This window comes from Camarhynchus parvulus, chromosome 2 (genome assembly GCF_901933205.1).
Source record: "Camarhynchus parvulus chromosome 2, STF_HiC, whole genome shotgun sequence".
Classification (NCBI taxonomy): domain Eukaryota; kingdom Metazoa; phylum Chordata; class Aves; order Passeriformes; family Thraupidae; genus Camarhynchus; species Camarhynchus parvulus.
The window spans coordinates 43,135,802-43,151,091 of NC_044572.1; the positions used below are offsets into that span (position 1 = coordinate 43,135,802).

At 37.6% G+C, this 15,290-nt stretch overlaps 1 protein-coding gene across 4 annotated transcripts in view; it reads left to right on the forward strand.

Annotated features, from left to right (window-relative positions):
* Window positions 1-499: 499 nt before the first annotated feature.
* The window catches only part of ATP2C1 (ATPase secretory pathway Ca2+ transporting 1), a 61,688-nt gene continuing 46,897 nt past the window's right edge, over window positions 500-15,290 (forward strand). Inside the window, exon 1 of one of the 4 annotated variants that reach the window (XM_030965469.1) lies at window positions 500-914. In XM_030965469.1, the coding sequence (XP_030821329.1) occupies window positions 807-914 (108 nt within the window). In that variant the 5' untranslated portion in view covers window positions 500-806. Of the gene's footprint in view, window positions 915-12,386; window positions 12,596-15,290 lie in introns of those variants that run through there. The other 3 variants (XM_030965528.1, XM_030965504.1, XM_030965512.1) reach the window with 3 other exon arrangements.

Consider the following 15,290-nt stretch of genomic DNA (forward strand, 5'->3'; position numbering starts at 1 on the left):
GGAAGATATCCACCCAAACTTCCATAACTCTGAAACTCAAGAACTTAGGATGATAATTGATGGAAATGTGCTTTGCTGTTTTTCCATCCACTACAAAAGCCAGACAAATACTTGTCTGCTGATCGAAAGTGCAAAGTAGAGAAGGGGTCATAAAGACAAATGTAATGACTTGAAAGGAAATGAGTTTGCAGGTAAGATTCAAGGCAAAGCCCCTAGTTGCAAGCTAAGCTTTATCTGAGCTTGCACTGTTATGCTCTGTAACTGGTGCCTTGCAGTTCCAGTTTAGAAAGTGGGGAATGAAAAAAAGCATTAATCTGACTGAAATCCACATAACAGGATTGTGTGTGAAACAAAAGTGAAACCAGACAGTGCAGTCAGTGAAATACAGCTTGAGGAGGAGGGGTGAATGTGCTGGAAACAGCAGTTTTCTATCCTCTTTACTGCAGCTGAACAAGCTTTAAGAGGCATCAGGCATTAGGGGGACTAGGAAAAATCAGGAGCTGGTTACTGTTACTTGATTTTGCAGCAGAATGTTCTTACCAGAAGTAGAGCTATTTGAGCAGGCTGCCAGGGAAATGATTTGCATTTGGTAGAACTGCCCCTCAGTTCTTGCAGCTCACACTGCCCTTGTGGCACTTTAACACTAGTCATTTGTTGGAGGCTCTGCATTTGATGTTTTGATTTTCACCAGTTGCTCTGCAGAAAAGGATTGTGCAACAGTCGAGGACTACGAGTCTTTGGGAAGAGGAGGAAAACATGCATTCAGAACTCCAAACAGGGAAGCAGTGAGAGAAATTACCTAAATTATGGATAATCTGCTGCATAAATCTGTCTTCTCCTGTTTCATAAAGCTTCCTATCCATGCAGTTTGGAAACTTATATCGACAGTGAAAGCCAAGAGGATTCAAGAAAAGGTAAAAGCAAATTTAAAAAAGCACTACTTCAGTTGTAACCCTGGGGGTGATCTAGCCATATCTTAAAGGGGAGGATCACAAGTTTAGCTGCTCTGCTTTCTAAATGTCAGTATCTGCAAGTAATAGTTCTATTTAGGATTTTATGAGAACACTGTGAATTTGAAAAAAAATTCTCTGAGAACAAATAATTTTTGATTCTGAGGAAATTGCTGGAGACTTAAAGCATTGAGACCATGAAGCTTTAAGTAGTCATTACCTGCCTCTTGAAGATCACAGAAGCCCATCTTTCACTGCTGTCATGAGCTGTTTTCAGTGTAATTCCAGTTCATCTTGAACCACTCATCTCCATACTAGCTGTGTAAAAAAAAAAGTTAAACTTCCTTATATTTAACATAGTCTTGAATCTGCTTGTTATGATAAGGGGGAGTATATTTGACAAAATGAATTTCTAAATAGGTATATAAAATAAATAAAAAAATAAACCAGACTTTCCCTCTTTTAACTCTTTTCTTAGCCATAAGCTTTATGTTGTACTGTTCTCTGTTCTGTAAAGGCTTTATCTTTTCTAAGAAATTTTCATTCTTCTAAGATCAGGTGTAGGCACTGGTCAGTATTTTGTCCCTTTGTCATGTAAATCTGTGTTAAATAAAAGGTTGCAGTCTTGGCAGTAGGGCTTGTAACCTGAATTCTTAAATGTTTTGGTAGATCATGATTTCTTGACTGAAATGCAACATGAATATCCTTAGGAGAAGTGAATTGTAATCTGAAGCTGTTGCTGTTTCACAAGGAAATGGAAGCTGTTTTGCATGGGTGGGGGGAGAAGGGGTGAGTCTGGAATGAGGCCGTCTCTGATGAGTTACTGTTCCTTTTCATCCAATATGTGCTGGATATTAAGCTGTATGATGAGCATTCAGAAGAACAAGAGCTATAACAAGAGCTGAAATTCTGCATTCCTTTGAAACAGTTAAACTTCTTTGTTTTCTGTGTGCTAAATTATGCTGAATAGCATACTTCTCCACATCAGAGGTCATCCGGCAAAGAAAGACACATTCCTTTGCCATGATATAGTTTGGAAATAAAAAGTGCCAGGGCTGTAACTGGCAGGGGGTGGGTGGGAGGGAAATCTGCTTTTCCTGCTTTGGTACAGTAATGTTCATTATTTTCTTTCTTGCTCCTAATGTTTTTATAATGGCTAACAGCTCAAGCACTACATGCTTAAAGAAACATCGTGTTCATTCTCCTTGGGTTTGTCAGATGTTGGCAGGGCTGATACTCACCACATAGTAACACTTGCTGCTTTGACTCTACAAACACAGAGTGCAGTTTTGCTCTGGAAGCTGCCCTGCATGGTGTTGAAAATAAGCTCTTTATTTCTGAGGATCACAGTCTTTTATTTAGCAGGGTAAGTCCTTGGGATGGTTTGCTTAACACTGACTGAATGTCTTTTAATAAATGTTACCAGTAGATAAATGCATTTTTCTTTGAGGGTTTTTGTTGTTTTCTGACTATTCACCCTTTTCTGATCCCAGTGGGCATTAAATTTGGGTTCCAGAGAGCTTAGCACATTCTAACTGTGCTATTGTCATGTTCTGTTCTGATAGATTGTCTGATGCACATAGTGGTGCTTGTCCAGTCAGAGAGGCAAAAATCACAAGCAAAGGATGCATGCAGGGCTAGTTGGCTAATAACTTTTGAATTGTTCAAGATTTATCCTGACAGCTGAACTTCAGAGGATGCACAGGCCAGTTGCAACTTAAACATTCATTGGTGGAATTGAATTAGAGAATTAGAGATTGAATTAGAGAACAACCTGTAACTTGATGTTAAATTTAATCATTCTGCCTGCATAAGGATGTGAATATCCTTAGTGCAATATACTTCTGTCACTGCTGCTTCCACTGCGGGAAGAAATCCATTTAATCAAAACAAGCATTGATGTGGTTATTAGTCCTGAGACATGCTTCCAAGCATGTTAGTCCTGAGACAAAAAGCTTTATCAATATAAAATGAACTGAATGTGGTGCTACTATTCATCCTCTTTACATTGCTTGATATTGTGCACTGAATGTAATGAGGCTTGTTGAAGAACTGCTGTTCACTGTGGTGTTCCAGAAAAGCTATGCATCCTAGGAGACTTGTTCTCTGATCAAACATTTTAAATGAAATACAACATTAAAATAAGTGTAATGGCTACAATCTGAGGTTAGCTTTGCATGCTCACTTTAATGAGTTGCAATTTCCTCTGGAAACTGACAACTAAAAAAATCCTGTTTACCAGTTGCTTAGAAACCGATCATCAGTAAGAACATTAGACATCAAATATCTCAGTAAATACTAAAGCTGGGAAATAAATGTGTATTGTTCAGAAACTATAGGTTCTGGAAATTACCAGGGCTTTTCATGAAGTCCAAGACATAAACAGATTATAAGAAGGACGTGTGTATAGACAAGAACATCCAGACTTATACTAAGAAGGATAAACTTGCTCGCTTCAATTCTTAAACCATACAATATGGTTTAAGAAGACTGTTTCAAAACTGGCAGTGTATTAAATGTTTCTTTTCTTGGATCAACTTCTGGAATCATTCCTGACTGAACACACAAGGCCCAGGAGCATGGACTTCAGGGAGTATGATCCAATAATGGCATTATTTATGATCTTTGAGATTCTTCTCTTATTTTTAATTCAAACTTGAATGTTTTAAAGCAAAGAAATCTGCAAGCTTTTTAACAAGCCTTATAGAAACGGTATGCAAATGTGTTTTGTGACTACATGGTAAGAGTTTGAAAGCAAGTGACATTTTAACACCACAGTTGAGTTCAGGAGGTAATTCTGGCTATTTGAGGCTTTTATACCTCTATAGATTTTTCTTAGGAGACTATGTATTTTTTTAAGAGCAATTCTTATCTAATTCTATACATTGAATTTTTCCAGTAAAATGATTATGATTAAGTTCTTGGAAGGTGTGAGGTGTTTAATATTAATTCAGCCTTAGTAAGGAAATGAAACATGCCACTTATTTTCCTGTCTAACATAAAAGGCCTATTATTTCAACATGTTTAAGCAGCCTCTCTGCTTAGATAAAAAACAATAGAAAGCGTGTATGTGGCTTATTTAATGGTGTTTATGCTGGCAGGATTATCTTCTTTCCTTGAAAAAAATTTTCAATTCATTTGGTGAAACAAGAAATTATTTTCTTTTGCCTTTGTTGCTAGTTAGAATATATCTCATTAACATTTGAGGAAATTACTTTTCAAGAGTATTGTAAGGTTACCTCTTTCCAAAACATGCCTATAAAACATAGACTTCCTGTTGAAAATTCCAGCTGGACTCAGATAAAATCTTTTCCTGGAAGAAACTACAGGATGCTTTTTTCATTCACAGTCAGTTTCCAAAGACTGTGTGACCAATGCTAAAGGAAATGGAAGAACCAACATTTTGTGCAGAGAAACCACCATCTTTCCTCCTGAATCCCAGCAGTAAATAGACATTTCTAACATCCTTTCCAGCCAATATTTCTTTAGAATTATTGCTCACCCACACACCAGCCACGAGATGAATGCTAAAGTAATTTCTCTAGCTATTAATTCATGCATAAGAGTGATACCATCATTGAGGTTCTGTACAGGAGAATTAACAGATGGGGCTTTGTCCTTTTGGGAACTTACCAAATGAGCTTTGGGAGCTCAGAACTGAGGCAGCACGGAGTGATTTGTACATCGTGCTTGGCATTGAGAGTATGTTTCTTTAACAATTAACACAACTGCTCTGGCAGAACCCTTCTTAGCGTCTTTTCTGAAGGAAGTGAGCTGTATCTGCCCCTTCCCCCAGTAACTGCAGAACTCCTGGATAGAGAGTCTCAAAGAGGTGAAACACCCACACGCATAATGAAAATGAGGCTGGTTGGTAAGAGGGGAGGCATCCTATTAAAAGTGCCTTTAAGAGCAGCATTACATCAAAGAGATCACGCAGGGGAGAAAAATCAGCAGTACTTTGTGTGCTGGAAAAGCTCCCATCAGGTGTTTGCACCTCTCAAGTATTCAAAAGAATAATTCCCAAAGCCTACCCTGGAGAGGGTAACTGAGAACATCCTTGACTCCTGTCCCTGGTAGTGGTTGATTGCTGCAGCTCAGGCAGTTTATAATTCAGTCAACCAGAGGACACCAGACTGCTGGAGCCCAGGAGGGACATTCCCTAGTCATGAGAGAGTATTGCCATTAGAACATATTTGTCTTTCTCAAGTTTTCCAATCAAATTAATTAAAAAAGCAGTGGTGAGAATTAGACAACAGCATCTATGCTGAGTGGCATTAAGCTGCCTTTCCTTCAAATCTCTGTTGTAACTGTGATGGGCAGGATTTGTAGGTCCTTCTAAGGTCTGAGTAGGAACAGTGTACAGATCTTCTTGTAAGGATGTTCTCCTAACAGAGCTTACCAGATGCTTGCTTGTTTAGTGCACTGTTATTTTGCCTTATCTTTAGTTTTTCCCCAAAATGGCAACTCTGTTCAAGCCAAGGTCTTATCTCAAAGTAACTGAGGATTTAACACGATCTTTGAGGAAGACAGTGCTCACAAAAGATGAGTCTTTAATCAAGGAGAAAAAAGCTCACAGGCTGCATGCAAATAGGATATAAAGTTTCAATCTGTATTTAACATCTGGAATAATTTATCCGTGGTCAGCCCATACTCTGAAATTGTGGTTAGAAATGCTTATAAAAGACTTTATACAGATGAAATAGAGGTTATAGTCCTTGTGCACAGTTTACAGGTGGAAGTTCTCTGTTACACATGCAGTCAGACTAAAATAAATAATTCCTTACAGCTTTAAAATCTACATTAGTTGAGTCAAATTGGCACTATTCAGCTTTGTCTGTAAAGGTAGTTGTTGTATGCCCAGCAACATTGGTGTAACTGAATCTGACATATGTTTGACACACAATTCCTGAAATTACAGGACTACAGGCATTTTTAAGTACACATTTCATGTGGCAATCTAAGACTTTTGCAAGAATCAGCTCTTCCAAGCGGGAAAGACCTCAGACATCTAGTTAGTTAGCCTGGAGAAGAGATACTGAAGATGCAGCTAAAGGGCCTGAACAGGACATGACTTTATCCAGTGAAAGATCTGGCAGCTTTTGCTGAAATAGCTGGCACTTGATCTCTGCTCTGAGATGAACAATACCTCCGATTCCACACAGGTTAACCTCTAGCTGGAAGTGATGCTGTCTCTTAGTGTGGAGAGATGTCTCTCTAAGCAGAGATGGCATCTGTGGTTGCTGGTGTTGTAACAGTGATAATGCTTTTATTATGGCTGTGATAGTTCAAGTGCTACTGCTGGCTTACAAAAAAAAAAAAAAGGAAGAAAAGAGAGGGGTACTCTGGCTTTGTTTTGCTTTTCTAAAGATTTCTGTATCTAAAGATACATTTGATGTAGGGGCCTCAGGTTCACAGTGTAAGTTCTCTATGAAATACATAGTGCTTCTCTACTAGGACAGCTAAGAAATCTGTATAGCTATTAATGAAAAGTTAATTGTAATGGCTTTATCATGTCTAGTTAATTTTGTTTACAACAGTGGTATTTTTACTTGTTGGTATGTAAAACTAATGTATATGTTAAATTTAAGATGACACTTTAAAAATGCTGCTTGCTTTAAATGACTAAGGCACTCTGATTTTTGTGGTTAAACAGAGACTTGACTAATTTTCCTAATGAAACATTTTCCCTCATTTCTCTTATTTGTGTTCTGAAGCATAAAAAGCTCTGAGTGCTGTGTATCCCTGGGATGTGGTATCTCCAGAATCTAAAATACTTGGATTCTCTGGGGCTGATGGATATCATGTTGTTTAATATTTTATACTTATATCCGTTGTGTCAAAACAATTACTAACAGTTCCTTGCAGCTCACAAATTCATTTGGAAAACTCTGAATTTTCTGATAGAGATGGGCAGCTTAGGTGTGTTCTTTGTCACATTAGCTTCTCCTAAGCTCACTTAAATCAATATTGGAGAGACTCCATCAGAACAAATCCCCATTTGATCCAATTTGGCTTTGTGCTAGACTTTCTACTGTAGTCATATAGAAATCCCTGTCAGGACTCTATGAAATTTTCCAAAGATGTATAGATTCATCATTTTTTTTACTCAAAGCAGATTTTTTATTTGAATTATGATCAGTGGCATCAAAGCTCGAATGTTCTGCCTTTTCAGATAAACATCTTTGTTGAATCACCATCTCACATTTCAATCATAGGCTGGGTCTCCACTGCTTTGTGTCAGACATGACCAGACATTTTTTCGAGCATGTGCTATGTCTACCTATACAGACACATTTTAAGATTAGCAGGTTTTAGTGTTGCCATAAGAAACAAGCAGCTAATATAAACCACTTGAAGAAACCACTAGGCTAAGCAAGGATCCTAATCACAAGGCACTGAGCTTCTGCCTTTTTCACAAAAGCAAGAAGGAGCTGTTTTCCAAACAGAAATGATAGAACATATCTAGCTGCTGATGGACTGTGGCAGCTCTTGCCTAACAGTTTATTCAAATTCTTATTTTAATATGTCGTAAAAGTATTAATCTAAATGGTCAATGCTCATTTATTTTTGGAGTCTGAGATGATCTTCTGAAGAAATCTTACACCACTGACATTTTAAATAAGATTGTAGTACATTTCCTGAAATACTGTTTTTCATTCAGGCACTTTTTGTGACACAGGTATCACATCAATCAGATATGGCCAGGTTGGATGTGGCTCTGAGCAACTTGGTCTAGTGAAAGGTGTCCCTACCCATGGCAGGGAGGTTGGAAGCAGATGATGTTTATGGTCCCTTCTAACCCAAACAATTGACAATTTGACAATTCTTCACTTAGGCCAGTATCAAGAGTGAATGGCTGCTGCTGACAGGTGTTGCTTGGGAAGGGAGGGGAGTGGGGCAGGCTGACTGCCACTCCTCAAATCTAGTGAAAAGAAAAACCTTAACAGAATAGGCTGTGCAGTAGAAAGCTTATTCTCTCTTTAATCCTTAGCTCAACTATTACAGCTTTATTTAAATAACTGGTAGAACATTGCATGTAAACACAAGTATGCCAAGGATTGAAAACCAAGAGAAAAAAATTGAAAACTAAGATATATTCAACTACTGAAGCTTTATTTGATTACAAATTAAACAAATTATTTGTAACAAAAAAAAAAAAAATCTGTCCTATCCCACTATTTCCTCTCTTTTTCATATAACAATATGTCTGCCAGATACAGATGGATTAGATTTAATTTTTGGAACATTCATGTTAGCATTTCTAATGTCATGAAAAGACAAGGAACCCAACAAAGCAACAAAGCTTAGGGAGCATTTAAAGTTCTGAGACAGTCAAACAAAACAGATGCTTGGTTCCTGTTTTCCTAACTGAATTTCCTCAGCTGTGCCCTATCAAATTAGCTTCTTGCATCATCAGATGTACCGACCATGTGCTACAGTTAAGAGTTATTGCGCTCATGAGCACTTAGTAACACATATATTTATTTATGTTTCTCCCCAGGAAATTAGACAGAAATATAGCAGCGCTACTTTTAAACCATATTTTTAAAACAATCAGAGAAGAAACTGCTCAAGAGGCATTAAAAAGGTTTTTTTTGAGTATTAGAAATTCCAGGATTGTCGATCAAAACCATTACAAAAATGAATTACCCTTTCAAATTCTGATTTCTTTTCAGAGAAATTTCATTTGGCCTTTCTATTCAAGTTTTGAGGTTCATGCCTTCCAGATTTTCTATTCAACTAAAAGGATTAGAAGCTTTTTTTCAGCACAGGCAAACTTCTTTGATATAATGGCACCGTTCCACAAACCAGCTTGTAATATCAAACAATACGATATTAAAGCCCAGGAACTACAAAAGCTTAAACACAGCAGTGTTATAGGCACAAGGCTTTGGTTTGTGACCTTCCCCTGGCATTCATGCCATGTCAAAGTCTCTTTATGGTATTTGCTTTGCATCCACAGGAAGTTTGTTATAGGCAGCTACAGCCTATGCCCAGCCCTGAAGACAAAGCAAGGAACCTGAATTAGTAAAAGCAATCTCAATAATAGTGGTCGTCTTTCATACTAACACATGGCATTTTCACTGAGGGCTAAAATAAAACAATATTTGCAGCCACCCTATGTATAGGACTCAGAATTGCTGGCATTGCTGCTGGAAACTTATAAACCTGACCAAATTTCATGTAGCTGCTCCTTCAGTTACAATGCTGCAAAAGGCTCTGTGTTTGGGCAGGGCTAATATCACATGGAAGGACAGGATGTCATGCCACAGCTATTTTAAAAGGTTGTTTGGAATTACTGTCACCAATGACTAGGCTACTTCAAAATAATTTAAATATAGATATATTTAAAAAAAAAGTTGTGTTAAAAAGAAGTGCTTATGAAGCTTGCATACCTGCAATAAATCTCAAACTCATCAGAAAATATTTGCTAAGAAGTTCCCATTGGGATCAGAAGCCATTGTGTGCAGAGTTGCAAGAATGAAGTTGCTTGTTTTTTTTCTTCAGCGTGGACATACTTCTTTACGTGGCCTAGGGCTTGGTGGAGGAAGGGGTAGTATTCCCTTTGCTACAAACTGCAAAAGGAAATGCTGTTTTAGAGGTTTTGGCAAGTCTGAAAATGGACTTTATTTTTCCTCACCAATTTTCAGCTTCTCTGCTACAGTTCTGCATTCTTTGTGCTTTGACCCTAGAAGCAGTATCTTGATTATACTTTGTAGGATGTAACAGCTGAATTGATGCAAAGCTTAATTTATTCCAACCTAGCTCTCTCTCTTTAGATATTGCAGTGAGGCTATAGTTTCAGATAAAACAGACTTTATAAACAGGAAAAACTGCAACACCAAGGTTACTTTATTCTACAGCCTTTATAATCTGTCCCTGGAAGAGAAAAACAGCATCACTGTACATAAATGTTGAAGATGTGAGGCTGTAAACAACCAAAGATCAAGTTTTCAAAAAGGGAAAACAATTTGGAGTGAAAATTGTGGGAGACACAAAAGATGAATTCTTAAAAGCACCTGTCTTACTGAAATCTGTATCTAATGAAGAAAATACTCCAGGAGTCCTGTTTTGCAACTCCAAGAGAAGCAAAATCATGATTTTGCTTCTCAATGCATACACACGTAAGTAATTTCTGATTAATCCATGTTGCTACTACAATGTCAGAGGCTCCCAATGATTGTTTTGTTTTTTCTCTCCATGGATGATTTTTCACAGGTGAGAAACTGATGAATCAGAAAGATTTACATCTTGGTATCATTTTATTTCTGCATATTAGATAAGTCATAGATATATGGCTGGATAGATTTATTATTTGGTAGAACATAATAATAGATAAACTAATGATAAGCAGATTTATGATTAAGTAAATCATAGATATAATAGAAATCATATACATACAATATTTTGATATGATGTGTGGTAGATATGTTCTCATAACAGTATCTTAAAACAACCTAAGATAATCTTTTGACCTTAAATTTATTGCAAGGCATATTAAAGAAGTAGGATAAAAACCACGCCGCTCATTAGATATCAAAATATTCTGGTCAAGTTTTAAATAGTGTATAGGAAATTCAGGGTAAAAATTTACTTTTAGCCTGAACTTCAAATAGGAAACAAGATTTTTGCTGATTTATCACTACCAGTTTCTGTACTCTAATTATAGAGTGTATCCTCAGAACTCCTCAACAGATCTGGATTAGGCTGGAGGCCCTCAAAGATGGAATGGGAACTGCCCAATTTTTTTCCTGAATGAGAAATGGTTTTTTTTCCCTCCTTCTGAATAGGCAGTTGTCATGCTGAATTGTACTGAATGTCTCCACTAGCCAGATGGTGGGGAGGAGGGCCTATGATACGAGTTTCAACTCTTTTTAAATTAAATCCTCCTCTGGTGCTTCTTGGCTTGCTGCAGATGCACAGAATGCAGCTGACGTTGGCTGCCGAATTACTGGGAGACAAAGGGGCACCTCAGGGCCCTTTCAACCCTGAGGTGAAAGGCTGCTGGAATAAACTCTCCCAATTTATATGATATAGCTGTGGGGTTTGTCTCTCCCATATCCACTCCTGTCACTTTCAGCTGGGGCTGTATCCAACCTTTGGAGATGAATGAATGGAACATGTGATCTATTATTTTAGAGTCAGGCTACTAAACATGGTGATGCTGCTGGGTAATATTTTAGCGCCTATTTTCAAGGCAGACAGAAGCCTTCTGTGTAATATGTGGGTTTTTTTCATTCCCTTGTGCTGAAGATTGATACTCATTAGCAGTGGTATGAAGACACTCCTGGGCACTTGCTCCCACCTCCACTTTGTCCTAGCACAAGCTTGTGTAGTTGGATTGGGAATGAGGTCAGAACAACCTTGTTAAATTTGGGTATTTTTTCTAAGTGTAGTTTACCAACTTTCTGAATGTTACATAACCTGTGTGTGCAATTTTTATTCCTCCCCCTGCAGTCTTATTGTTAACTTTGACTAAGAAAGCATCTGAATACAGATTTAGTCTTTCAGTTCACCAGTTGGGTCTATCTTAAAGTTAGGGGTCTCTACAATAGAGCATGTAGTTGCAATAGAAGCATGCTACATTAATTGCTTTTATTGGTAGCCTTTAAAAATGTGTCTTCAGACCATTCTTTTTTAAGACATAAGGGAGGAAAAAATCCTCTGTATATTTGAATCCATTTACAAGAAATTTATAGTAACACTAAAAATAACAAGGTATATGGGCTTTCTGATAAAACAAAAGTTTGTAACTAATTCCTTCCAACCTGAAAAGTTGCCACATGCTTTCACTTGATAACATTTTTTGGCTCTGAGTCTGAATAAAATTTCACAGCCCAACATATTATGCTTAAGTGTGTTATCAAACAAATCATCATATTCTTGCCAGGAGCCAAAATTGTATAACTATGTAAACATCTGTTTATTAACTGCCAGCTCCTCACTGAGTATTACCTTTGCCCTGTTTTGCTCTCACCCATAGTCTTGAAGAAGAATTTCCAAGAGAGTCTTGGCAAGCTTACTTGTCTGTAATATATGCAGCATTCCTGAAATTCTTGGCACATTAACCATGAATCAATTCAAATGAAATTCAAACTTTGCTATTGCTGTGGTTTTTTTAGTTGTTTATAGTTTCATTGTTGAAATGTCTTTATTCTCCACCACAGACAGCTTGCTGTAACGTAACTGAAATAATTTATAAGTAAATGTGGTGCCTTCTTTGCCATGTAATAAATTGCAGCAATCCTTCAGAAGGACATAGGGAAGAGTTTTCCACCTTCTGCTGTATTCAGGCCACAACATGATGATAGCTGCCTGCAGCTGGCAATGCAGAGGAGTGGAGTCTTTGTCCTGTAGCAGACATCCTAACAAGGCATTTTGCCTGCCTCAGCCAAGACTTCCAATAGTAACTTGCTTCACAGCATATTCCAATTATAGAGCACATGTTTCTTGGCCGTCTTTTAGAGGCAATGTGAAATTAGATCTTTACTTCACAAAATGTCTCTGGAAATGTGAAGCCTCCAGTAGATAGGATAGAGGCACTTGTGAGAGCTTCCATATTAGCAGTGAATCTTTTACTGGAGTAGTTAGCTTTGAAAACAGTCACTGAGGGGAAAACAGAAAGAAAACAGCTGAAGATCTCTGTGAGTCATAAATAAAGAGAAGGAAAACCTCTTTGGAAAATGTGCAAATAATATTTTTAACTATTTCAAAGTAGTTCAGCTGAAGGAAGAAAATAGCAGATGAATATTAAATATGCGTGTGAGATGGAAGGTATTAAAGAAGAAAAGTATGGAAGATGAAATGCAGGTTTGAGATAAGTTGAGTGCTATGGTCAGAAAATGAATTAACATTCTTTGCCTGAAGGATAGATTAAACCTGATTTTCTTGAATGCTTTGAGTATTGATTAAAGGTTTTAATCCTGTCACTGTTTTACACTGCCTTCCTCCACTAGTTCTGGGAGTTCAGCAGTAGAGCCTTTTTTTGAGGCAGGCTTTCTTCTTGGCTAGATCAGTCTTCCTGAGCTGGGTTATCAAGAGAGGAAAATGTCAGGGCCAATGCAGAACTTGGCACCAGCAGAAGGGCAATCACAGAAGCCTGATTTTATGTCAAATTAAAATGCTGTGGTGCTGCACCCCTTCTCTGAACGCATAATATTGGTAGGGATGCTGCTTAGAGATGGGATGACATGGTTAAATTCAAGTGCTTTAAAAATCAGTGAAATATAATTTAAGACTCCCATAAACCAAAGTTCCTTAATTAGCATAATTGCACAGTGTCAAGACAGGGCTGAGCTAAGGTAATTTGAAATTGTAGTTATGTTTCTTACATTCTAACATGCTCAGAATTATAAAATTAAATGAGCACTTATTTCCTCTGAGCACTTATTTCCTTTGGGAAAACTATATATTTTTTCTTCTTTTAAGCTTGAACTGATTTTATACACACACACACACACACACACACACACACACACACACACATAACATTTGGAGATGAGGTGATTGCTTCTATCTGCTATCAGTTGAAAAGCATGGATGGAAAGGATGTGGAGATGAAATTTGCAACAGGCTTTACAAATTATGTGACATTTAATGCATGTAAATGAGAAGCTCCAGTATCATCCCTTCTCTGTCCTGACTCCAGTCATATAAGAACTGTTTAGAAGACTGTAAAAGCACTGGTGAGTTTTTGACTTCCAGATGAAAGACAACAAAAATTTGATTACATCAAATGGAAGTCCATCTTACCAGAAACCAGGTTTCTTCTTCCATGAAAGCTAATTTATAATCAGTGTATTGAGGGATGTGTAAGTTATACCTAAAGCAAGCAAGCAAGCAGTGGAGAAAACTGTTTTGACAGAAAGATCATATACTAACCCTTTACGACCCAAAGTGAAATCCTATAGAAAGCTTTGTCCATATTAAAATATTATCAATGATAGGGTTCAGAAAAATGTCTCGTTATAATGTATACATAAATTCCTATGAGATTAACAAAATTTGTAACAGATTTCAGTAGCATTACTCAATGCTGACAAACTTTAAACAAATGCATCTTGAGAAGGATACTATAAAACAATAAAAGAATTTGGAAGCTCACTTCAGAGCAACAAGTATTTCGAATGCTGTCATGGTCTGAAAAGTAACTTCAACAAAATTCTGTGCAATAAATCTCTGATCTGTGAACCATGCAGTTATAGGTATCCTTGTTATGTTTAAAATACATTTTGCTGCTTTTGGTAGTGCTGTAGCACATGGAAGCCATTGAGATGAAGCTGAATTGATCAAGATCCCAACGATTAAACCAATCTTGAAGTTCAGCTTGCATATAAACAAATTGCAAGTTAAGGCCTATCTGTTTTATATCATTAGAGTGAATTCTCCCTTTTTTGCTTCCAACTGATTGATGGTACTTCCTGGAATATAATGTATTTACTACTTTTTAATTCTCCAAGCTTTCCAGAGGCCTTTGATTCTTCTGAAGAAATAGAAAGGCAGCTAAAACCAGCGTTTTGTGTTGCTTCTAGATTCGTACAAAAGTTATGTGTGCTTTTTTACAGCTGCCTGTTATAAAACCCAACAAGTAATCAAAACCTAGACAACCAGTTCTGTTTATCAAATCATTCGTTTTTAGCCCTGAAAGCCTAAGAGAGAAGAGAAAGTACTGAAAGCAGGAGTACCTATTCATGCACCCCATACCTGTTCTACCCTTTTGGCTGTGCCAGAACAACCACTTCTGATTTAATTAGAGAAGTCTGTATTCACTCATGTGCTGGGTTATTCCAGACATGAATCAGTTCCCACATGAATTCAGGTGTGGGTCAGTTTGGGTTTGTGTGTCTGAAATAATCTAGTGGCTGCCTGCTGCTGACAGCCACTTACAGAAGGCAAAGTCTGACTCAGCCATGGAGAGGAGGTAAATTATGAGAATTTCTTGGGGAAAAGGACAGGGAGGGGATGTGGTGGTGGTGGTGGTGGTGGTGGTGGTGGTGGTTGGGTGGCAGGAACCCTTTTTTGTCGATGCAGAACACTCAGGGTGGTGCTGTGTGGCACTGAAACTCGGTAACACAGCAAGAGAAGGAGAATGCCTGGGGCAGGGGGCTGCTTAAGTTGCCATTGAATGCTCATGAAATGCTCATGAAACTCTGCTCTCCTGAATGTAAACCTATTTCCACAAGGTTTGTTTGTTTTTATGAAGTATTTTCATGACTGTGAACTAGAAAGAGAAAATGCTAACAACCACCAGTATTCAGTCTTTTTCCTCCCAAACCTATAAGTACAGCATATACTTTCAAGTACTTTAAAAAAAAAGAGATTTTAACTGCGACATTTCAG